Below are 19,829 nucleotides of genomic sequence, written 5' to 3'. Positions count from 1 at the left end.
ACCGAAGCAGAGGACAAAGTGGATGGAAGGGGTGGAGAGGAGCAAGTCTGCTCACCTGTCACCAAGATTACCGCCCTAGTTACTCCTGCTGGTGGGGTCCCCAGGCCCTCATAACCAGCTCTCCACCTAGTTCTCAGAAAATGCAGCTGGGCTAACCAATGCCATCCAGCATAACTGGGGAGGTCCTGCACTCAGGGGAGAGCCGACCTGGGGCAGCTGTCACACATACCCATGCAAGTGCCAGGGAACTCCAGTCAGAGACAGACAGGGGCATGGGGGCTATGGGTAGCTGCAGCAGCAGGCCTGGACACATCTAACTCACTCCCAATTCTTATCAGTCTAAAATTCAGACCCAAATAACAATGCCCCTTTCTGAGACCCCACCCATCATTTATTCCAGACTCCAAACAACCTAGAAACCAGATTTGTCTCTTTTTTTCCCTCACTCCCTACATCTAAACTTCGAACTCTGTGAACTCTACCTGCAATTATCTCCAGAACTCACTCTCTCACCACTGTCACCCCATAGTCCCATCCACCACCACCTCCCTGATGGACATTAGAACTCCCTGCTTACCTGACGTCCACATTCCATCCAGCAAAGACGTGAAGTGGGAGCTCAGCACGCCCCGCTCTCCCTCGCTCAGCACCTTTTGGGGCTTGGCTCCTCTGCATCTCTCATTCCACTCGGGCCACATTGATTCTCCCAGTGTCCCTGAACCCATCAGGTGTGTTCCCACCTCAAGGCCACTGTACATGCTGCTCCCTCTGCCTGAGACGAAGGCCAGACCTTCCGGCCACGGTTCGCTCACTCACTCGAGTTAGGGTTCTGTTCATCCGAGCCTCCTCAGTCTTCCCCGAGTACCCCAACTGCAACCACCCCTCACCCTCTTTATGTTTGTATTTTATTTTATTTTGAGACGGGGTTTCGCTCTTGTTGCCCAGGCTGGAGTGCAATGGCTCGATCTCAGCTCACTGCAACCTCCACCTCCCAGGTCCAAGTGATTCTCCTACCTCAGCCTCCCGAGTAGCTGGGATTACAGGCATGTGCCACCCCGCCCGGCTAATTTTGTATTTTTAGTACAGACGGGGTTTTTCCATGTTGGTCATGCTGGTCTCGAATTCCCGACCTCAGGTGATCCACCAGCCTCGGCCTCCCAAAGTGCTGAGATTACAGGTGTGAGCCACCACGCCCGGCCCCCTTCACCCTCTTTCATCATCATACTGATCACAAGCTGGCACTGGTGTGTGCGCACGCATGTGTCCCCATGTGCACATCAACGTGACAAAATGCTGCACATGTTCAAGGCTTGTTAGCATCTGTCTTCCCTTGCTCAACAGTCAAGTGCATTATTCTGTTCATCTCTGTACCCCCAATACTTAACAGTGGACACTCAAATATTTGCTCAATGAGCCAACAAATTATTCTGTGACTAACGTGGGCCCCCTTCACAACTGCTCTATGGTTTTCTATTGCTACAAACCCATGGGTCTTACTTGTGAGAGCTGGAGCTCCCAAAGAGCAAAGAGGGTCCCCACCCCACCTGCCAAACAGGAGCCTTTGGAGGGCAGGAGCCAGAGATGTCAGGCTTAAAGGGAGGTTTCCAAAATGAGACCTTCTTTAATTGTGAGACACTTCCTCAGCCCCCAACTGAACTAAGAATATCACTAACTTCCCAGGGAGAGAAGATGCCCAACCAGATGTGGGAAGCGTCCAGCTTTGTGAACAGAGGAGTCACTGTTAACCCAACTCCAGCCCATCTCTTGGCCCTCAAAGGCCACTAATCTTATCCCCATTACCAACTACAATCACTCAGTTAGCACCTACTGTGTGCTGGCACAATACTAAGCACCGAACACATGGAATTACATCTTACTCAATCCTCTTAACAACCCTGTGAGGTTAATATGGGAGGCAGACTCTGGGAGTGGCTAAGAGCATGGACTTCAGTGCCAGGCTGCCTGGTTAAGCCCCAGCCCCACCACGTGCTGGCTGTGTGACCTCATATCTATGCCTCTGTTTCCTCACCTATCTATAAAATGGTGGTAGCACCCTACCCTCTCCTCACAAGACAACAGGCTGAGTAACCCAACCCAAAAATCTGAAATCTGAAATGCTCCAAAACTTTCTGAGCACCAATATGATGCTCAAAAGAAATGGGCACTGGAGCATTTTGAATTTTTATATCAGGGGTGCTCAACTGGCCAGATAATACAAATATTCCAAAATCCAAACTCCAAAACACTTCCGTCCCAAGCATTTGGAATAAGGGATCTTCAACTTGCATGAGGATTCAATGGCCTATGCATGGAGCGCTCAGAACAGGGCCCGGCACACGGGAAACGCACACGAGCATCGGCTCTCACATTCAGCAGGTGTGAGCACTGAGGTAAGGAGACGTGCACTGGGTCCAGTCACACAGTAAGCAGGAGAGCCAGAACTGGAACTCAGGCTCCCTGCCTCCAGAGCCCCCAACCTTGACCACTATACTATGCTGCCTCCCTCTGCAAGTACAACACACACTCACCCCTGCATCTAGGAACCCCCATGTCTCTGCCCAACCAAGGAATCCAAAGCAAAGTCACCCCCCTATTTCTCTAGAGCAGGGGGTATGTGTTAGATGGGAGGAAAAATCACATCTTTATTTCCCCTAATCTCTAGCAAAATTTAGCATGTCTTCCCGCTATGAATTTTTGCAACAGTAGTATAGAAGCAGTACCTATACGCTTGTCACCAAGAGAAATCGGATTATTTTCCTATCACATTTTAGCTGTTACGGATGTCAAAAATATTTATACTCATCACTACTTTGAATTGTAAAGTCATTAGACCTCCTGTTGATCTCATTATTTAATACAGTAATAAAGCACTTATGTTTCTTTAGTAAATGTTTTTTTTTTCTTTTTTCTTTTTTTTTTGAGACAAGAGTTTTGCTCTTGTTGTCCAGGCTGGAGTGCAATGGCACAGTCTCGGCTCACTGAAACGTCTGCCTCCTGAGTTCGAGTTCAAGCGATTCTCCTGTCTCAGCCTCCCAAGTAGCTGGGCTTATAGGCCCCCACCGCCATGCCCAGCAATTTTTTTGTATTTTTAGTAGAGACGTGGTTTCACCACATTGGCCAGGCTGGTCTCAAACTCCTGACCTCAGGTGATCTGCCCACCTCGGCCTCCCAAAGTGCTGGCTTTTATATTGAGAACTATACTTCAACACCATTGGCGTACTTTGCAATGCTGTATATTTAAAGACCTTATTCTGAGGAGTCCATGGCACCAAAATGGCTGAGAAAACCTGCTTTAGAGTGGGGAGGGAGCAAACTCAGCAGAAGGCCAGGTCCTCCCCTCCCTGCCCACTGCACGGCACCCAGGCTGAGAGCTCCAAGCAGAGGATGGGTGCTGCTCCCATTTCCCACCCAGCTAAGGGAACAAGGGGCCTGGTGAAAGGCAAGAAGCTGGCCGAAGGCCCTCAGATTCCCCAGCATCACGCCACAGTGCTCAGGCTGACCCTCAAACCCTTGCATGCTGATGAAGGTGACTCCAGAGAAACAAAAACAGCCACATGCACCTGCTAGCTGGGAGCAGGCTACTCTGGAGCTTGTTTTGATCATGCCCCCAACATCACAGTCCCCAATTTCCCTGGGCTGGTCCCCACCTGAGCCTCACCTGCTATGGTTGCAACCCACTAGGTCTGTAGCTTCCTCCTTCTGGCTGCAGCCACTGCCCCAAACTCTTCCAAAGACAGGCCTTACCTCAGCTGGCGAACAGTTACTACCACCCTGGGGACAAGGAGCCTGCAAAGCTGGCTGTTGTAGGAATCAAGCCCCATCCCCAAGGCAAATGAAGTCAAGATTAACTTAGTCAAGACAATTGAGCTGCCCCAAAATACTGGGTGGGAGAGTCTTCAAAAAGGGAAAGTAGGGCACCAATGTGAAGAGGAAGAAATACTGATCCAGGCCTCCTTTCCCAGCCTCACTCCCCTCACCTAGCTTCCCTTAGAGCTAGTACAAATGGGAGACTCTGGGGCTCCAGAGGAACCCTCTAGACAGGCATGCTACTCAAAAAGCAGGTGATAGGGAGGAAAACAAAACACTGACCATAATACTCCCTGCCCCCGATTTCTACCGCGGGACAGTGATATGCCATTTCGAGTGACACTGTATAGATGAAATCATGTGCCCACAAAAGGCCTGCAGCCTTCAACAATGACTGGTATCATGGACATCACCACGGGCAGGGCATATATTTAATGTGAAAGTCATCACCAAACGGAAAAATGACGGGTTTTTTTGGTTGTGTGTGGGTTTTTTTGTTTTTTTTTTTGTTTGTTTTTTGAGACAGAGTCTCGCTCTGTCATCTAGACTGGAGTGCAGTGGTACAATCTCAGCTCACTGCAACCTCTGCCTTCCAGGTTCAAGCAATTCTTATGCCTCAGCCTCCCGAGTAGCTGGGATTAAAGGCATGTGCTACCACACCCAGCCAATTTTTCTATTTCCAGTAGAGATGGGGTTTCACCATGTTGGCCAGGCTGTTCTTGAACTCCTGACCTCAAGTGATCCGTCTGCCTCGGCTTCCCAAAGTGCTGGGATTACAGGCCTCAGCCACCGTGCCTGGCCCCAGACTGAAAAATAATGGCCAAGAATTGTCACTCCTGCCATTCCCAACAGGTTTTTTTGGTTGTGGTTGGTTGGTTTGTTTGTTTGTTTGTTTTGAGACGGAGTCTCGTTCTGTTGCCCAGGCTGGAGTGCAGTGGCGCAATCTCAGCTCACTGCAACCTATGCCAGCCTGCCATTCCTACACCAGTGACCAAACAGTGAGAGAGAAAGCTCATCCTTATGCTGGGCTTCCTGGTGGTATAGAAGAAATTCAGACCTGGAGAGATAATCATCAATGGATACTAAAACCTCTGGGAGAAAGGTTGGTGGTGGGGTGGGGGAGATTTGGAATGGCTGGGGGGCTAACCACCTATGAGGGCTTCGCTGAGGGTGGGCTGCAGGCAGGTGGGCCTCCCCAGGTGAGGCAAGGCTTGGCCAGCCCCTGGGAAGGACTCTTGCCAGGGAACCTAGTGTCCAGGGGTGGAGAATCAGGGTGCAGGCCATCACGAGGAACCAACTGGCCAGGGCTACAATGTGTGACAGTCTTGAGGACAAATGGCTTGGTTCCTCACCAGGTGATAGCATGAAACGGAGGGGTGGGAACTGTCCAAAGGGGAGACGTGTCATAAGGAGACATAACAGCCAGGTACCTATTTGGATCCTGACTCAACAAACCACCTATGAAGAGGCATTTTAGATATCAGGACAACTTGAATGTGGGCTGGATATTAGATGATTATTAAGGAATTGTTGATTTTGTGTGAGGATGGCATTAAGGTTATGTTTTTTCTAAAGGCACCCAAATCTGTTGGAGTGGGCTGGAGAGGCATACTGAAGCATTTAGGGTGTACTGACACTCTCCAGCTTCCACCTGGGACTGATGGTGGATTTGACATTAGACTCCTGCGGAGGTCAGAGCATGTCTCGGGCCAGGACACAGGCTTCCTCTCCTTGTCCTAAGACTGAGCCCCACCCCTGCTCTCCTCCCTCAGCCCCTGTGCTTATCAACACCCCTGTGAACAACTGTGAACTCATCAGCCCACCCGCTCACCACCGCACAGGGGCTGACAGCCCCGCATGGGATCCTGACAACCAGCCTGACACACACCACCCCTTAAAGGCACAGGGCATGAGTCAGTGAGATGCCACCCAACCAGAGGAGGCCTCAGCCAGGCCTCTGCTCCACTGTTCCCCAAGTATTTGCCAGGAACAAGAATGGAGGTGTCTTTGAAGAGCTTATGCCTTGGTGGAGAAGATAGCCACATAGCTAACGGAAGATGGTGACTGACACCACAAAAATGCACAAATGAAGCACACAGGAAGGCTCAAGGGGAGCGGTTTGATTTCGGGATGAGGGTGTGGGACGTGGCATTTATACTGGGCCCTGAACAATGAGTGGAAAAGAGGCGAGGAGCGGGTAGGGAGGCATTCCAGGTGCGAGGGACAGAACATGCAGACTGCAGAAGTGCAGGCAGGAGAAGGAGACTGCCCCTAACGTCACACTAAGGAGCCATAATTGTATTCTAGGCCCTGAAATGCACGACAGGGTACAACACAAGGACAGGACTGATACTATGCTGCAGGAAGAGGGAGGGACAGCAGAGAGGTAAGGCAGGGGACCAGCAAGGGGCAGTCACAGCCCAGGGTAGTTCCCATGGCCAGGCTGACCTGAGCAACTCCTAATGCCTTAGCAGTTATTTCTCACCATTAATTAATAAACTGGCACTCTGGTTTATAAAAAGGCAGCAGCAGCTAAGGTAACAGTCGAGAACAGAGGCTAAAAAAATTTTTTTTAAGCCTGAACTAGGACAGGAACAATGGGGAAGGTAGGAGAGCCGGGGGGGCCCTTGGAGCACCCCTTTGTCGCCCCCTGCAGCAGCACTATGGCAGAGCCACTCCACTCTGATCTCTCACTACTGTTGCCAGCAGGGACAGTTATTTACCTCTTATCCCTCACCACCTGAGAAGGGGCCCAAGATGCAGAACATCTGCTAACACCTGCCGGGTAAATGACATGGAATTGGCAGGGCTCGGCTTTTGTCTCAGAAACAAGTTGGAAAAACAATGATTTTAAGAGCATTGTGTGAGAACCCCAGTGGACTGGAAGATGGGAGACCTAGGTTCTAGTCCTGGCTCTGCCTTACTAAGTGCCTTGAAGCAGCCATTTCACCTCTGTAAAATGACGGTGATAAAATCATGCAGTTAAAGACAAGGTAAAGTGAAACTAGAACTACTATATTCAGAGTTTGGTGAGACAGTTGGAAAACCCTTTTCCCTACAGCCTCCTCCACCCTGATGCCTCCTCTCCTCTCCAAGTGCCCACCCCAGCAGCCTGCCTCACACACTGGCACACAGGAGCTGTGTGGGCCTCAAGCCAACCCCTGCTGTCTCCCCGCATCCACCGCCTACCCCACCTTTTGATTTGGTATCTACAGTAAAACTGCAAGCCAGACATAATTGCAGGACAGGATACAGCCTCTAATCAGGCCAGAAGATGATTCTTATCACCTCCTCTGGCACCATGCCTGGCACCAGCAACCTTTGGAGGGAGCCGAGGTCCTCATTCATGAGTTCCCCCTGCCTCTGTGGGGACAGCTCACTCAGCCCTCCTCAGACCCCAGCCAGGTCCAGCCTCCCTCCCTCCTCTTAGAAGGGCACAAGCACTTCTAATCCTCATCCTAGTGCTGTAGGCTCCAAAGGTCTGTCACTGTCAGCTCACCCAACACAAGGAAAAGCTGCAAAAATGGCTGGAGACAAGTCAAACCACAGAGAGCAACAGAAAAGATGTAGGGTTGATAGCACAGTGTAGGGAGAAAAGCATCAGGCTTAGACATCAGAAATCTGGCTGCCACTAAAGAGTCGTGTGACCTCCGACAGGTCATTCCACCTCCTGAGACCCCAGTCTCCATATTCGCAAAAATGGTGGTCCCCCTGTCTGCCCTCAGGGAAGAATGAAATGAGGTGATACTGGGAAGGTACCCTTAAAAGTAGGCCAAACCACACAGAAAGATGTGGGTTTATTGTCTGTCAAAGGCCTTTTACAGGCCATCATTAGCCCCATAGAAGTGAGGTGGCCCAGGACCAAAAAGCAACAACCCTGCCCAGGAGGAAGGAGAGAATCCGCAAGATGACCTTTCTCAGGGGATCTCTGGCAGGTGGAAAAATAAAGAAATTCCACTTAACCCATCCCCCTCCTCAGTGTGCTCCTAACCCCATATTCACCCTGAGCAGGAGACTCAGGTTGAGGAAGACAAAACCAAGTGGCGATGGTCCCCTCTGCCAAGGTCTCAGTTCGGACCCCACAACAGGGGGAAACAAACAATAACTTCCCTGCCAGGCTCATGGGAAGTACAGAACTGTGTGGTGAGAACGTTGCATTTGGGAAAAAGGAGGGAGGGAAGAAAATACACAACGCATTTGCCTTTAAATGCAGAAAATGCCTTTGGAAGGTTACACAAGAACTGGTAATGTTGGATGTCTCTGAAGAGAGGAGCTAGGTGACTCAAGGTGGGGCAAGAGAAATTTTTTTCATTATGTGCCCTTCTGTACCTTTAGAATTTGGACCAGGTGAACTACTCAAAAGTAAATAGGGGCCAGGTGCGGTGGCTCACACCTGTAATCCCAGCATTTTGGGAGGCTGAGGCGGGCAGATCACTTGAGGTCAGGAGTTTGAGACCAGCCTGGCCAACATGGTCTCTACTAAAAATACAAAAATTAGCTGGGTGTGGTGGCACGCACCTGTAGTCCCAGCTACTCGGTAGGCTGAGGCAAGAGAATCACTTGAACCTGGGAGGCAGAGGCTGCAGTGAGCCAAGATCACACCATTGCACTCCAGCCTGGGCAACACAGCAAGACTCTGTCTCAAAAAAAAAAAAAAAAAAAATTAAATAGGAAGTAAAGAAAGTCCGGCTGTTTTGCTGAGAGCGGCACACAGGGAACTAAGCTTGGCTCCCCTCACTCCCTCTCCTGGCCCAGTCCCACCACACTCACAGTTTCCCTGCCTCCAACTCACCCTGCCTCTAATCAGGTCTCACCTGTTATTCAAGGCCTCACCTCTCCCAAGAAGCCCACCCTGAACTGGTGAGCTCCCCCTTCTCCTGACCCCCTCATTTTCTCATACTTTTTATATGCTGCTTTGTAGAGGAATTGTCTTTGCTGCATTAGGCGTATCTCAAACATATTTTAGCCCTTCTGGAGAAAGGGCTATCCACTTTATTTCCCTGGTTTCCCCCACAGCACTGACCTAGGCACAGTGGTTACAATGGTTGTCCAGTAATTACTTCCTGGATGTTGTGAAACAGAAGGGAAAAAATAGCAAATGACTGTATTGCTGCAGGAGGAAGAACAGGATGGCTCGGAGTGTTCTGTCACAGTAAAACCAACATGTGACGTCTTGGGAAGGATTACGGAGTCTGGTATGTGCTGATGCCCCCAAGCCCTGCTTGAAAGGAGCAAATCTCCCCAGGGTGGAAAGTGCCCTGGTGGAAAGTGAGGCTGACCTTCTCAGGCCTCACTCCACTCTTTTTATTTTTATTTTTTGAGACGGGATCTTGCTCTGTCACCCAGGCTGGAGTGCAGTGGGGCAATCATTGCTAATTGCAGCCTCGAACTCCCAGGCTCAAGCGATCCTCCCACCTCAGCCTCCTGAGTAGCTGGGACTACTGGTGCGCACCACCATGCCCAGCTAATTTTTTGTATTTTTGTAGAAATGGAGTCTTGCTATGTTGCCTAGGTTGCTCTTGAACTCTTGGCCTCCAGTGATTCTCCTGACTCGGCCTCGCAAAGTGCTGGGATTACAGGCATGAGCCACCACACCCAGCCCTCACTCCACTCCCAAGAGGTATCTTGGTGGCAGTGACTCCCTCCCAAAGTATGAGACAACACCCCCCAGCCTCTGGGACAGACACAAGGCTAGAGCTGCAGACCAAATGTGCTTATCCCAATAAACCAAGGACTCACCCAGGAGAAGCAGGTCATGCTTACAGAGCACCAGATTAACCCCTGAGATCCATGTCAAAGAGAAGAGAGGAAGCCTCGGCAGGCAGCAGCTGAGCACCTGGCCCTGTGCAGAGCAGGGTCATGGGAGACATGGGGGAATACTGAGGTGGGCAGTGTGGTGTGGTGGCCAAGAGCATAGACGCGGAAGCCAGACTGCCTGGGTTCACATCCTGACTTTGTGCCATGTGCTGTGGTCAAGTCCGGTGACTCATGCCTATAATCTCAGCACTTTGGGAAGCTGAGGCAAGAGGATCACTTGAGAGTTCATGGCTGCGTGAGCTATGATGGCACCACTGCACTCCAGCCTGAGTGATGGAGCCAGACCCTGACCCCACCCCCCCCAAAAAAAGAAAGAAAAAGCAAAGCCGTTTTAGCTCTCTGTGCCAAGGTTTCCTCAGCTGTTAAACAGCGCCTACACCTCAAAGGCTTGCTGTGGACAAGTGGAAGTCCAGTCCTTAAGACACTGCCAGCACCTAGATAGGCCTTCATCAGCGATGCACTAGACCAGCGAGGCAATGAAAATAATGCACCAAAATAGGTGCCACATGCTCCAGGTGTGGGGATTCAGAGAACGCTGGGGAGGCAGATGGGTTCCATGATGGCCGACAGGTCTCTGGTGTATGTTCCCTCCTCACAGAGGTGTGCCTTGACCACAGCCGGCGCCAGTGGTTCTGTCTGCTCTGAACATCTCCAGGGCTCCCTATCTAGGCCCCAAAACACAGCACTTTGCTATAGGGCTTCCACCAAATGTAGGGGGATATCCAGGCTTCCCCTCCTCTGGAATCTCTCTCCCACCAGTGGCCCACTCTTGGCCTTTCAGGCCTCCAGAACTGCCTTTGGATTGGACTGCCCTTCCAGGTCAGCAGAGAAGCCCAATGTCCCCATCTCACTAAAACCCGGCAGGCACTTCCACAGAAACTCCGGGGTGCACACAGGGCTCTAAATGCCACCTCTTCTCTACCCCAAATCCTACAGCTCTGTGGGCTGCCCGGGTCTAATGGAAACCACACAGAGCACACCCTCCACTAAGTGCTGGGTAGTGAGAGTGTGCAGCTCTCCCTCTGCAAGCCTCGGTTTCCTTGTCTGAGCTCTCTTCCAGCTCCCATGCTGGAGTCCCATGAGTAAGGGCTGTGCTCCCTTCCCCACTACGAGGTGAACCGAAGGTTAAGGTGGCCTGTGATACCCCCTCCCCACCCTGCAGCTTCTCAGAGGTGCTGGCTGCCCCTGGGAACCCCGTTTTGGGAGGCCCCACTTACTGCTCCTGAGAGGCCAGGGCCCAGCTCCACACAGAGGCCTCATGTGGCCAGCCAGGCCCCTCTCCTCTCTGGCCACTATTGTTCCCAAGGTAGAAATAACCTCAGGCCAGCTCATTAAGGGCACAGTGATCAGACTCTTCCCCGAAGGGACTGCCAGGTGCACAGCAGACTCACATGTGGACTTATTTTTATTACTTGGCCGTGGGGAAGAACAAAACTGCTTCATGGCCACACTATTTTGCAAAGGAAAGAAAAAGAGGACTGCTTTCCCTAGAGCAGAGCGACAACAGCTCCTGTTCTTGTGTTCATCATCTGTCCCTGCGCAGGGTGAGAAGGGCAGGAGAACATCTGGACAAGGCCAGGCCAGTGGTTTAGACAAGAGTGTCACAGCACTAAGGTGGCAGCAGTGACAAGTGGGGCGGGCAGCTCCCAGCAGAGAAGGACAGCCCTCAAGGTCACCGTGATGTGGCTTTGCTGAGCTGTGCCTTGCAGCCAGCTGCCTACAAGGAGAGGCAGGCGGGGCAGAGATGGGGCTGACCACAGGCCCCTTGAAACTCCCTGGTTCCAGCCAGGGCTCAGGGCCAGGGGCAGATGGGGAGGGCAGGGGAAGCTGCTGGGCCAGAGAGGAGGAGCTGCCCAGCCTGACTGAGGAGTCACACTTCCTACCCTGCCCCACACCCCCAGACGCTGCTGCTCAAGCAACCCCAAATAAAAACCACCCCACAACTAAGGGCAGTAGAGCCTCTGCATACCAATGACTGGCTTCTGAGTGCAGCCACACCCTTCCTCTGCAGCCAGAGCAGACCTCCCCAGCAGCGCCACAGGCCTCCCATGCCAGCTCTGGGGCTGGAGCAGGAGCCAAGGCCAGGAGCTCAAGTGACCACGGCTGTTTCCCGAGGAGCAGAGTCACACCCAGAAGCCAATAGAGAGAAGGCTGTGGGGTCATGCACCATCTGCCCACAACTGTCTGCCCAGGCTGTCTGTGGGCTACAGGATAGATGCAAGCCCTCAAAGACCATCCCAGCCTTAGGCCAACGGGATGCATGTCCCCTCAGGTGCCTCCCAGTGCCCCCAAACCCACCCACCTAAGGAGGTCTCAGAACACCATGACCAGCCAGGCAGAAGGCTCTCATCTCAGACCTACATCCTTCACAGCCTTAGGTCTCCGAGCTCCCTTGCCAAGTGGCACAGTCTAAGCAGGGGCTGAATGGAGCCTCTTGCAGGCCATGATTCATGGTCACAACAGTTTTAGTCTTTGTGATGAAAAAAGACAAACTGATCCCAACCCAAGCTGAACCCACAGCCTTTGCTTTCCCAAGAGGCCAGCTTCTAACCATTGATCCAACAGGCCCAGGATGATGATCCTGTCTGTCACACTCCAGGCCTTACCGCAGGGGCCATTTCACCCTTATCAGGATGAGGGAGAAGGTGGACAGGGGCTCCATATAACACAGTTGTGCTCTCTCCTCCTCCTCTCCTAAAACACACAAAGACCAGCATTCCAGGCGGCAAAGTCCAGGTCTCCCCAACCAAAACGGCCTTGTGGCAGATGCCCTGTCTTCTTACTCCAAACCCTTTGCTGCTGCTTCCTTCCTTCCCTCTTCTGATATATCCAGGTCCACTCCCTGGGGGTGTGATCCACACCAATCGCATAAAGGCCAAAAAGGTCCAAATGACCCATCTGACCCCACAGGTAACAAGGAGAACTAACTAACCACCACATCCCATCCCTGTCTTGGGAATCAGGGAGGCAAACACAGGACACCCACTGGGGAGTACTAAGAAGGACGCTGGGCCGGGCATGGTGGCTCATGCCTGTAATCCCAGCACTTTGGGAGGCCAAGGCAGGTGGATCACCTGAGGTCGGGAGTTTGAGACCAGCCTGGCCAACATGGCGAAACCCGGTCTCTACTAAAAATACAAAAATTAGCTGGGTGTGGTGGCACATGCCTGTAATCCCAGCTACTCGGGGGACTGAGGCAGGAGAATCGCTTGAACCTGGGAGGGAGAGATTACAACTGAGTCGAGATTCCGCCACTGCACTCCAACTTGGGCAACAGAGTGAGACACGGTCTCAAAAAAAAAAAAAAAAAAAAAGGATGTTGAAGGTAAAAACCAGAAAATAAATCGCAGAGAAGCATCCAGGATTTCCAGATCCACAGGAACATGACGATCCACGGACAGTTCTACTGAGGGCGGGGAGATCATTAGTTTCCTTGTGTACTACCATTACATTTTGTTTTGAGAATATCCTCTTCAATTATTTGGAAGCCTCTGGTGAAATTCATTTCAAAGACTGCCCCACTGACACAAGACCTTCGGAGGCTGCTGAAGCACCTACAACCCCAGCCACCACCATCACACAAAATGGGGCCCCAGAGTCACCACCACGCTAATATTTTGAGAGCTTCTATGTATCCAGAACTACATTAAGGCTTTTACAGATGGTGTCTTATTTAATCTGTATAACTCTATGATTATTATCATGACCTTTTTAGAAGTGAGGAAGTGGGATAAGTAACCTGTCTGCTGGTAAGTCACAGAACTGGGAGTGAAATCGCAGTTTCCAGGTTTTTAAGCCCTGGGCCATCCTTCCTTCCCAACAGGGCAGGGGCAGCTCCAGGCAGGGCTGCCAGGGAGGAGAGCTGCAGAGCTGTGGGCTTATCTGAGGCTGGTTTCAGGACTGCAGAGGCCTCTCAAGCCCAGCCCTAGTTCTTGGGCCTCTTGCAGCAAATAGAATACACAGAGCTGCAAAGGTCCAGCTCATTTTGTTGGGAACTCTCGTACTCTTCTGTGTACTCCATCACCCATGGTCCTGAGGCTTTCCTAGGCTCTAAGTTCTAGACTGTCTCCCCCATCCCATAAGAAGCTCTTCCAGACATTGTTACTAAAACCTCCCTTCGCCATCACTGCTCTGCACTGACCACCTACCATGTACAGGGACTGTACTAGGTGCTTAAGTTGCATTTTCATTTCATCCCTCACATCAACCCTATGAAGGTATAAATTATCTCCATTTTACAGATGTGAAAACTGAGGCACCAAGAGTTTACATGACTTGCCACAGGTGGCAGTTTTGGGACTGGGATCTGTCCAGTGCCACTCTGTAGCCCCTTCCTAACCATAAGGGTACCCTCCCCCAGTCAGGTCCTCTCTTGGCAAAGGGCCACCACCTGCCCCGCCTGAGACCACCACAGCCAACTCCTGGAGTTAAAGAATAGATACTTTTCTTTTCCACCATTATCCAAAGCTGAGGAGGGTACACCCTCGTCTTCTCTGCCTTCCCCTCTCCCTACCAGGCAGCATTCAGACTCAGTCTCGGTAGCCCACACCAGGGTGCTCCAGGAAATACCACCAGGAATGACCACTACAGCCAGAGGTGGGGACCACAGCGGGGGTGACAGCCCTCCTCCTCTGTCAGTGGGCATGCTGTTAGGTCCAGTAAACTAGAGCACCAGGCCAACTTCACAGACTTTCCTCTGCCCACCCTAAGTGACCCTCCCCACTCCTGTTCCCTCCCGGTTCTATAAATAAACCAGGTTGTTGCATCAGAGAAAACAGCCAGGTGGGTGTGGAAAGATCCTGGTGGAAAAGATGATTTCTATAAAGTAAATTAAGGCTCCCATTCAGATCAAGGGTTGGTAAGTCAAATTCTCCAAGACAGGCTGTTCTTGGCTGAAAATGGGTCCACCTGGACCTACAAGCTTGGCCAGCTCAGCTAAGGAAGATCCAGAGGCCAAGAGGAAAGCAAGGGCAGGAACTGGAAAAAACAATCAAAGAAGCTGCTCCCTGCAGGCCTGGAGCCTTTTTTTGGTCTGCCTCCTCCTGTTCCCCCAGCACCCCCTGAACAGATGTGTCATCTAACAGTCTGGTCAGAGTAGCTGATTGGTGGAGGGTGAAGGACTGGGGGAAGAGGTGGAATGATTTGGGGGATAGGCACCTCTTCTGAAAAAGAATGGGCTAAGAGATCCAGGAGAGAGCTTTTCGCCCCATATACCCACCCCCTTGGGCTCCAGGAACCAGCAAGGAGGGAGAGGACAGAAAGGAGGAAAAAAACAAAACAAGGTCCAAGCTATATACCACATGATCCCACACCCTGCCACCAAACAGCAAGTCATGAAGGAAGGAGGGGAGCAGGCCAGGGGATGGGGAGATGAAGTCAGGTCACAGCCATGCCTGGAACCTGCCCTGCACTAACGCCCTCCCCATCCCAGTCCTCAGACAGCCAACCAGGAAGGTCATTCCACACCCATGTTTCGGAAAACATTCAAGGTCAGATCCTTTTTACCTAAATCCTGCTTTCATTTGGGTTTGCACCAGGCTCATCCCTCTCCTCCAGCAAGCCTTCCTGGATTTATTCACTCAGTGGATGCCATTCCACTGGGGCAAACCTTTCCGGAACCTCTCCTGACCTAAGGCACAGTCCTGCCCCAATCCCCTTATCCTCCTACCCAGATCACTCCCAAGTTAACCACTTGAGTGATCCACAGCAGGCTGTCAGCCCCGGGGACTGGCTTCCAGCTCCTGCCCAAGCCCAAAACAGGAAATGGGGCTCCAAGGCTGAATGAAGCCTTGATCTTAACACAGGCAAGGTTAAATGCTGCCAAAATAAATGATTAAAAAAAACCCTGGCCCATTGAGGTGGAAGTGACCCGGAGATAATCTCCTGCTGTGCATTAACCATGCCGCTGCCTCTACCTCAGGCAGGGCAGGGCAGGCAGGCAGGCCACTGGAAGGCTGACTCAAGTGTTTCCTTCCTTTACTTAGGAGCTCCTCCTGTCCTCAGACCAGGGACACAGACACAGAGGGACAGGATGGGGGTGGGGGGGTGACATCTCTAGATAGTGGAGGGCATCTTGAGAGCAAGAGGCAGATGCCCCCTGCAGCCAGCTTCTACGTTTAGCGGGGTAATCAACATTCAACCTCACCCTGGAGGAAGACACCTGGCCTTCCTTTCCCCGTAGGGCAAGGCTGTGCCTCTCCACTCCCCTGCCGGACAGGCGCCCGCAGTTGCCCTCCCCTTTGAGGAAAGGGAGGCAGGCTTGGAGGTTCTAAGAACGGCCCCAAGATTTCCCTTCTTGAGGTTTCCATAGCCCCAAAGCCTCTGAATCTCATTCCTAACTTTACTTGACAATCTACTCCTAACGTTCGCCACCACTTAAACCTCCCCCAGGCCTCCCAGGGACCACCAGCGGCCGAGCCCCACACAGCGCACGTTTGGGGAGCTTGAAGGCGACCCCGAAATGCGAAGAACCAACGTGTCTGTCGGTTTACGCCCTTGAGCACGAGGGAAGGGCTCACTGGCCCGGCTGAAGTTCGGAGTCCTGATCCCCCACCAGCCCCGCCCGGTTAGGCCTTTAGCCGTTTCTGTGCCCCCGCGCCCCCTACTCACTGCGTGTGCTGGGCGCGGCCTGCGCCGAAGACCTCGTCCAGCGCCACCGTGGCCTGGCCCAGGAACTTGTCGACGCCGATGAGCGAGCGGTGCATGGTGGTGAGCACCAGCTCGCAGGCGGCGGCGGAGCTCGCCGCCCAGGGCGCCGAGCCCGCGTCGGCCTCCTGCGCCCGCAACAGGCCATCCAGGGCCCCCGGCGGCAGCTCGAAGGAGCACTCCTCACGCCACTCGGGGCAGCCGTGCGTCTTCTCCACCACCGACGTACTGTACTTCTCGCGGCCCACCTGGATCACCGTGTACGCGTCGCTGGTGCTGCCCGCGCCCGAGCTCTTGCCCCGCAGCCCGCGGGCCCGCAGCACCGTCACCTGGACGTGCGTGGGCAGCCAGCGGGAAGGCCCCGCCGCCGGCTCCGCGCCCCGCACCAGGGCCATGGCGGGGAAGCGGGGTCGAGGTCTGGCCGAGCCGGTGCAGACCCCAGGACCTGGTGACAAACTCGGCCGCAGCAGAAGGCGGTCAGGAACCGACTCTGAGCGCCGCCGCAGCTGCGGGCTGGGCTGAGCCGGGCCGACCGGCCGCCGCCTCCCCGCCCCACCGGGCCGTTGGCCGCGGGCCGCGCCGCGACGTCAGCGCCCCGCCCCCTGCCCCGCCCCCTGCCCCGCCCCGCGCCCGCCGCCCCGACCCGCGTGGCGGTGCGACAGGGATGCGGGGACGCCGCTCGCTCCCCGGCAGCCGCAGACCCGCCCGGAGCGGGAAGGGGCGGCGCGCGGCCTCTGCAGAAGGTAGGCGGAGTTCCCGCGGTGGCCCCGCCCCTGGCTGGGGGCGCCCGAAGCAACCCGGCCTCGCCTGTGGGGAGCCCTACAGCCGCGGCCAGGTACGAAAAACCCGCTCTGCGCCTCCAGGCCAATCCCACGTCTTCCTTCTAAAAGTCCCTGTTCCGGAAAGCCCTCGCCGTTAAAAGGGTCCCGGCCCGCAGCTCCCGGGATGGCCAGCCTCTTGGCGCGGACTTGGGGTGATGGGGACCCCCGCCGCTCCCCTGACCCCGGGCCGCGCTCTCCTCTCCTCCAGTCCGCCCCTGCCGGGGAAAATGCCGGAGTGAAACTGGAGCGATTGCCGCCCCGCCACGTGACGGCCCCGCATCGGCGACCTGGAAGCGGGTGAGCTGCCGCCGCCTCCAATCTCTCCCGGCGCAGAGGGCCAGGATGCGGCCAGGCCGCCGCGGCGCGGGAGGCCCGAGAACGGGGCTCACCCTCCTCAGACTCTGCGGCGGAGAGCCGAGTGATGAATAAATGAGTAACCACATCAATATTTAAGTGTTCACTCGGAGCCTTGGGGCCAATGTGTCACGGGTTGGGGGAAATTACAGGCCCTGGTGGGGGGTTAAATAACTACTTCCACCCATTATTAAGTGCCTACTATGTGCCAGAGCCTAAGTATTACGTATACTTGGTTTATTATTGATAATAACGATGTTTAGTAATTATAGATGCTGAATTTCAGCCAACTCTGGTCTGTGCGCTTTTATATGCATTACCTCATTTTATCCTCAGAGCAACTCTGTGGGGTGAGTATGGCTTTTATCCCTATTTTCCAGAAGATAAAATGTCAGCTTAGATGGGGGAGGATTGTGAATCCACTAGATGCCCCCAGAGCCTGTTTTTTTTTTTTTTTTTTAACTTTCAGAGCCTGTACTTTTAAAATAATAATTTAAAAATAATACACACAGCTTTTTAAAAAAAATCAAATAGGACAAAAGGGCTTGCAATGAAAAGCAAGAACTCCCTCTCCATCCTTCAATCCAAGGATGTTGCTTAAGGCCACTGGTGTTTTCAGGTCTGATGGTTACCTCCACATCACTACATTAAGATGCTCACATAGCTACATCTGCATTTATCAGGACTGGCCACTGTCTGTTGCCTTTCTCCTGTGATAGATAATGATTTAGCTGGCTCACACCCACTTCCATCCCTCAACCTTTGTAGTTACGCTATTATTTTTAGTTCCTCTATAGCAGGGGTCCCCAACCCTTGGGCCACAGACTGGTAACCCTCCATGTCCTGTTAGGAACTGGGCTGCACGGTAGGAGGTGAGCGGTGGTGGGGGCTAGCTGGTGAAACTTCATCTGTATTTACAGCCTCTTCCTATTGCATTACTGCCTGAGCTCCACCTCCTGTCAGATCAGCTGTGGCATTAAATTCTCCTAGGAGCACAAACCCTATTGTGAACTGTGCATGCGAGGGATCTAGGTTGCATGCTCCTTATGAGAATCTAATGCCTGATGATCTGTCACTGTCTCCCATCCCCAGATGGGACCATCTGGTTGCAGGAAAACAAGCTCAGGGCTCCCACTGATTCTACATTATGGTGAGTCGTATAATTGCTTCATTATATATTGCAACGTAATGATAAGAGAAATAAAGTGCACGGTAAATGTAACGCACTTGAATCATCCTGAAGCCATCCCTGCCACCCTCAGTCTGTGGAAACTTACATTTTGGTCCCTAAGGTTGGGAACCACTGCTCTATAGAATATCTAACAGGAGAAACATGTATTTCTTCTTAGGGAGACTCCACAGTACCCCTCGACTGTCCACCTTCCAGGCCATGTCCTCTACTGGGAATATGAACTTAGGAAACCAGTAGAGTAGGCAGAGGAGACCCATGATAGCACACCCAGTACAGGCCCAGTCCTCACAGCTTCCCACCTTAACACTTCCATCAGAAGACTGGGGTGGGGAAGTCCTAGGCACCAGCCCCATGGTCCAGCATCCCTGACAATAGCACCTAGCTTTAGAGACAGCCAGATCTGCCTACAGAGGCCATCTGCCTCTTAGTAGCTATGAAACCTGAAGTTTAAGCCAACTCTCTAACCTCTCTCGGCCTTATTTCTTCATTTGGATAATGGGGATAATGATTCTTACCCCAAGCCAGGCGGGGTGGCTCACACCTGTAATCCCAGCACTTTAGGAGGCCGAGGCTGGTGGATCACTTGAAGCCAGGAGTTCAAGACCAGCCTGGGCAACATGGTGAAACCCCACCTCTACTAAAAAGACAAAAAATTACCCGGGTGTGGTGGTGGGCGCCTGTAGTCCCAGCTACTCGGGAGGCTGAGGCACAAGGATCACTTGAACCTGGGAGGCAGAGGTTGCAGTGAGCCAAGATTGCACTGCTACACTCCAGCCTGGGCGACAGAATGAGACTTTGTCTCAAAAAAATAAAAAATGGGGCCAGGCGGGGTGGCTCATGCCTGTAATCCCAGCACGTTGGGAGGCTGAGGCAGATGGATCACTTGAGGTCAGGAGTTCCAGACCAGCCTGACCAACATAGTGAAACCCCGTCTCTTCTGAAAATATGAAAATTAGCGGGGCATGGTGGGGCACACCTGTAATCCCAGCTACTCAGGAGGCTGAGGCACAAGAATCACTTGAACCTGGGAGGCAGAGGTTGCAGTGAGCCAAGATTGCACCACTGCACTCCAGCCTGTGCAACAGAGTGAGACTCTCTCTCAAAAAAAGAAAAAATGGAAATAAATCATAACCCAACCATCCATAAATAAACACTGTTAATAATTTGTTGTGTTTCTTTCTAGTCTTTATACT

At 52.8% G+C, this 19,829-nt stretch overlaps 1 protein-coding gene across 4 annotated transcripts in view; it reads right to left on the bottom strand.

Moving 5' to 3' along the window:
- The window catches only part of RAB11FIP5 (RAB11 family interacting protein 5), a 39,410-nt gene extending 22,710 nt beyond the window's left edge, over positions 1 to 16,700 (bottom strand). For all 4 annotated transcript variants that reach the window (XM_055241865.2, XM_055241868.2, XM_055241866.2 and 1 more), the window contains exon 1: positions 16,234 to 16,700. In XM_055241865.2, the coding sequence (XP_055097840.1) occupies positions 16,234 to 16,664 (431 nt within the window). In that variant the 5' untranslated portion in view covers positions 16,665 to 16,700. The remainder of the gene's footprint in view (positions 1 to 16,233) is intronic.
- Between the last annotated feature and the right edge of the window lie 3,129 nt (positions 16,701 to 19,829).

This window comes from Symphalangus syndactylus, chromosome 14 (genome assembly GCF_028878055.3).
Source record: "Symphalangus syndactylus isolate Jambi chromosome 14, NHGRI_mSymSyn1-v2.1_pri, whole genome shotgun sequence".
NCBI classification, from domain to species: Eukaryota; Metazoa; Chordata; class Mammalia; order Primates; family Hylobatidae; genus Symphalangus; species Symphalangus syndactylus.
This window is presented reverse-complemented; position numbering and strand designations above follow the sequence as displayed.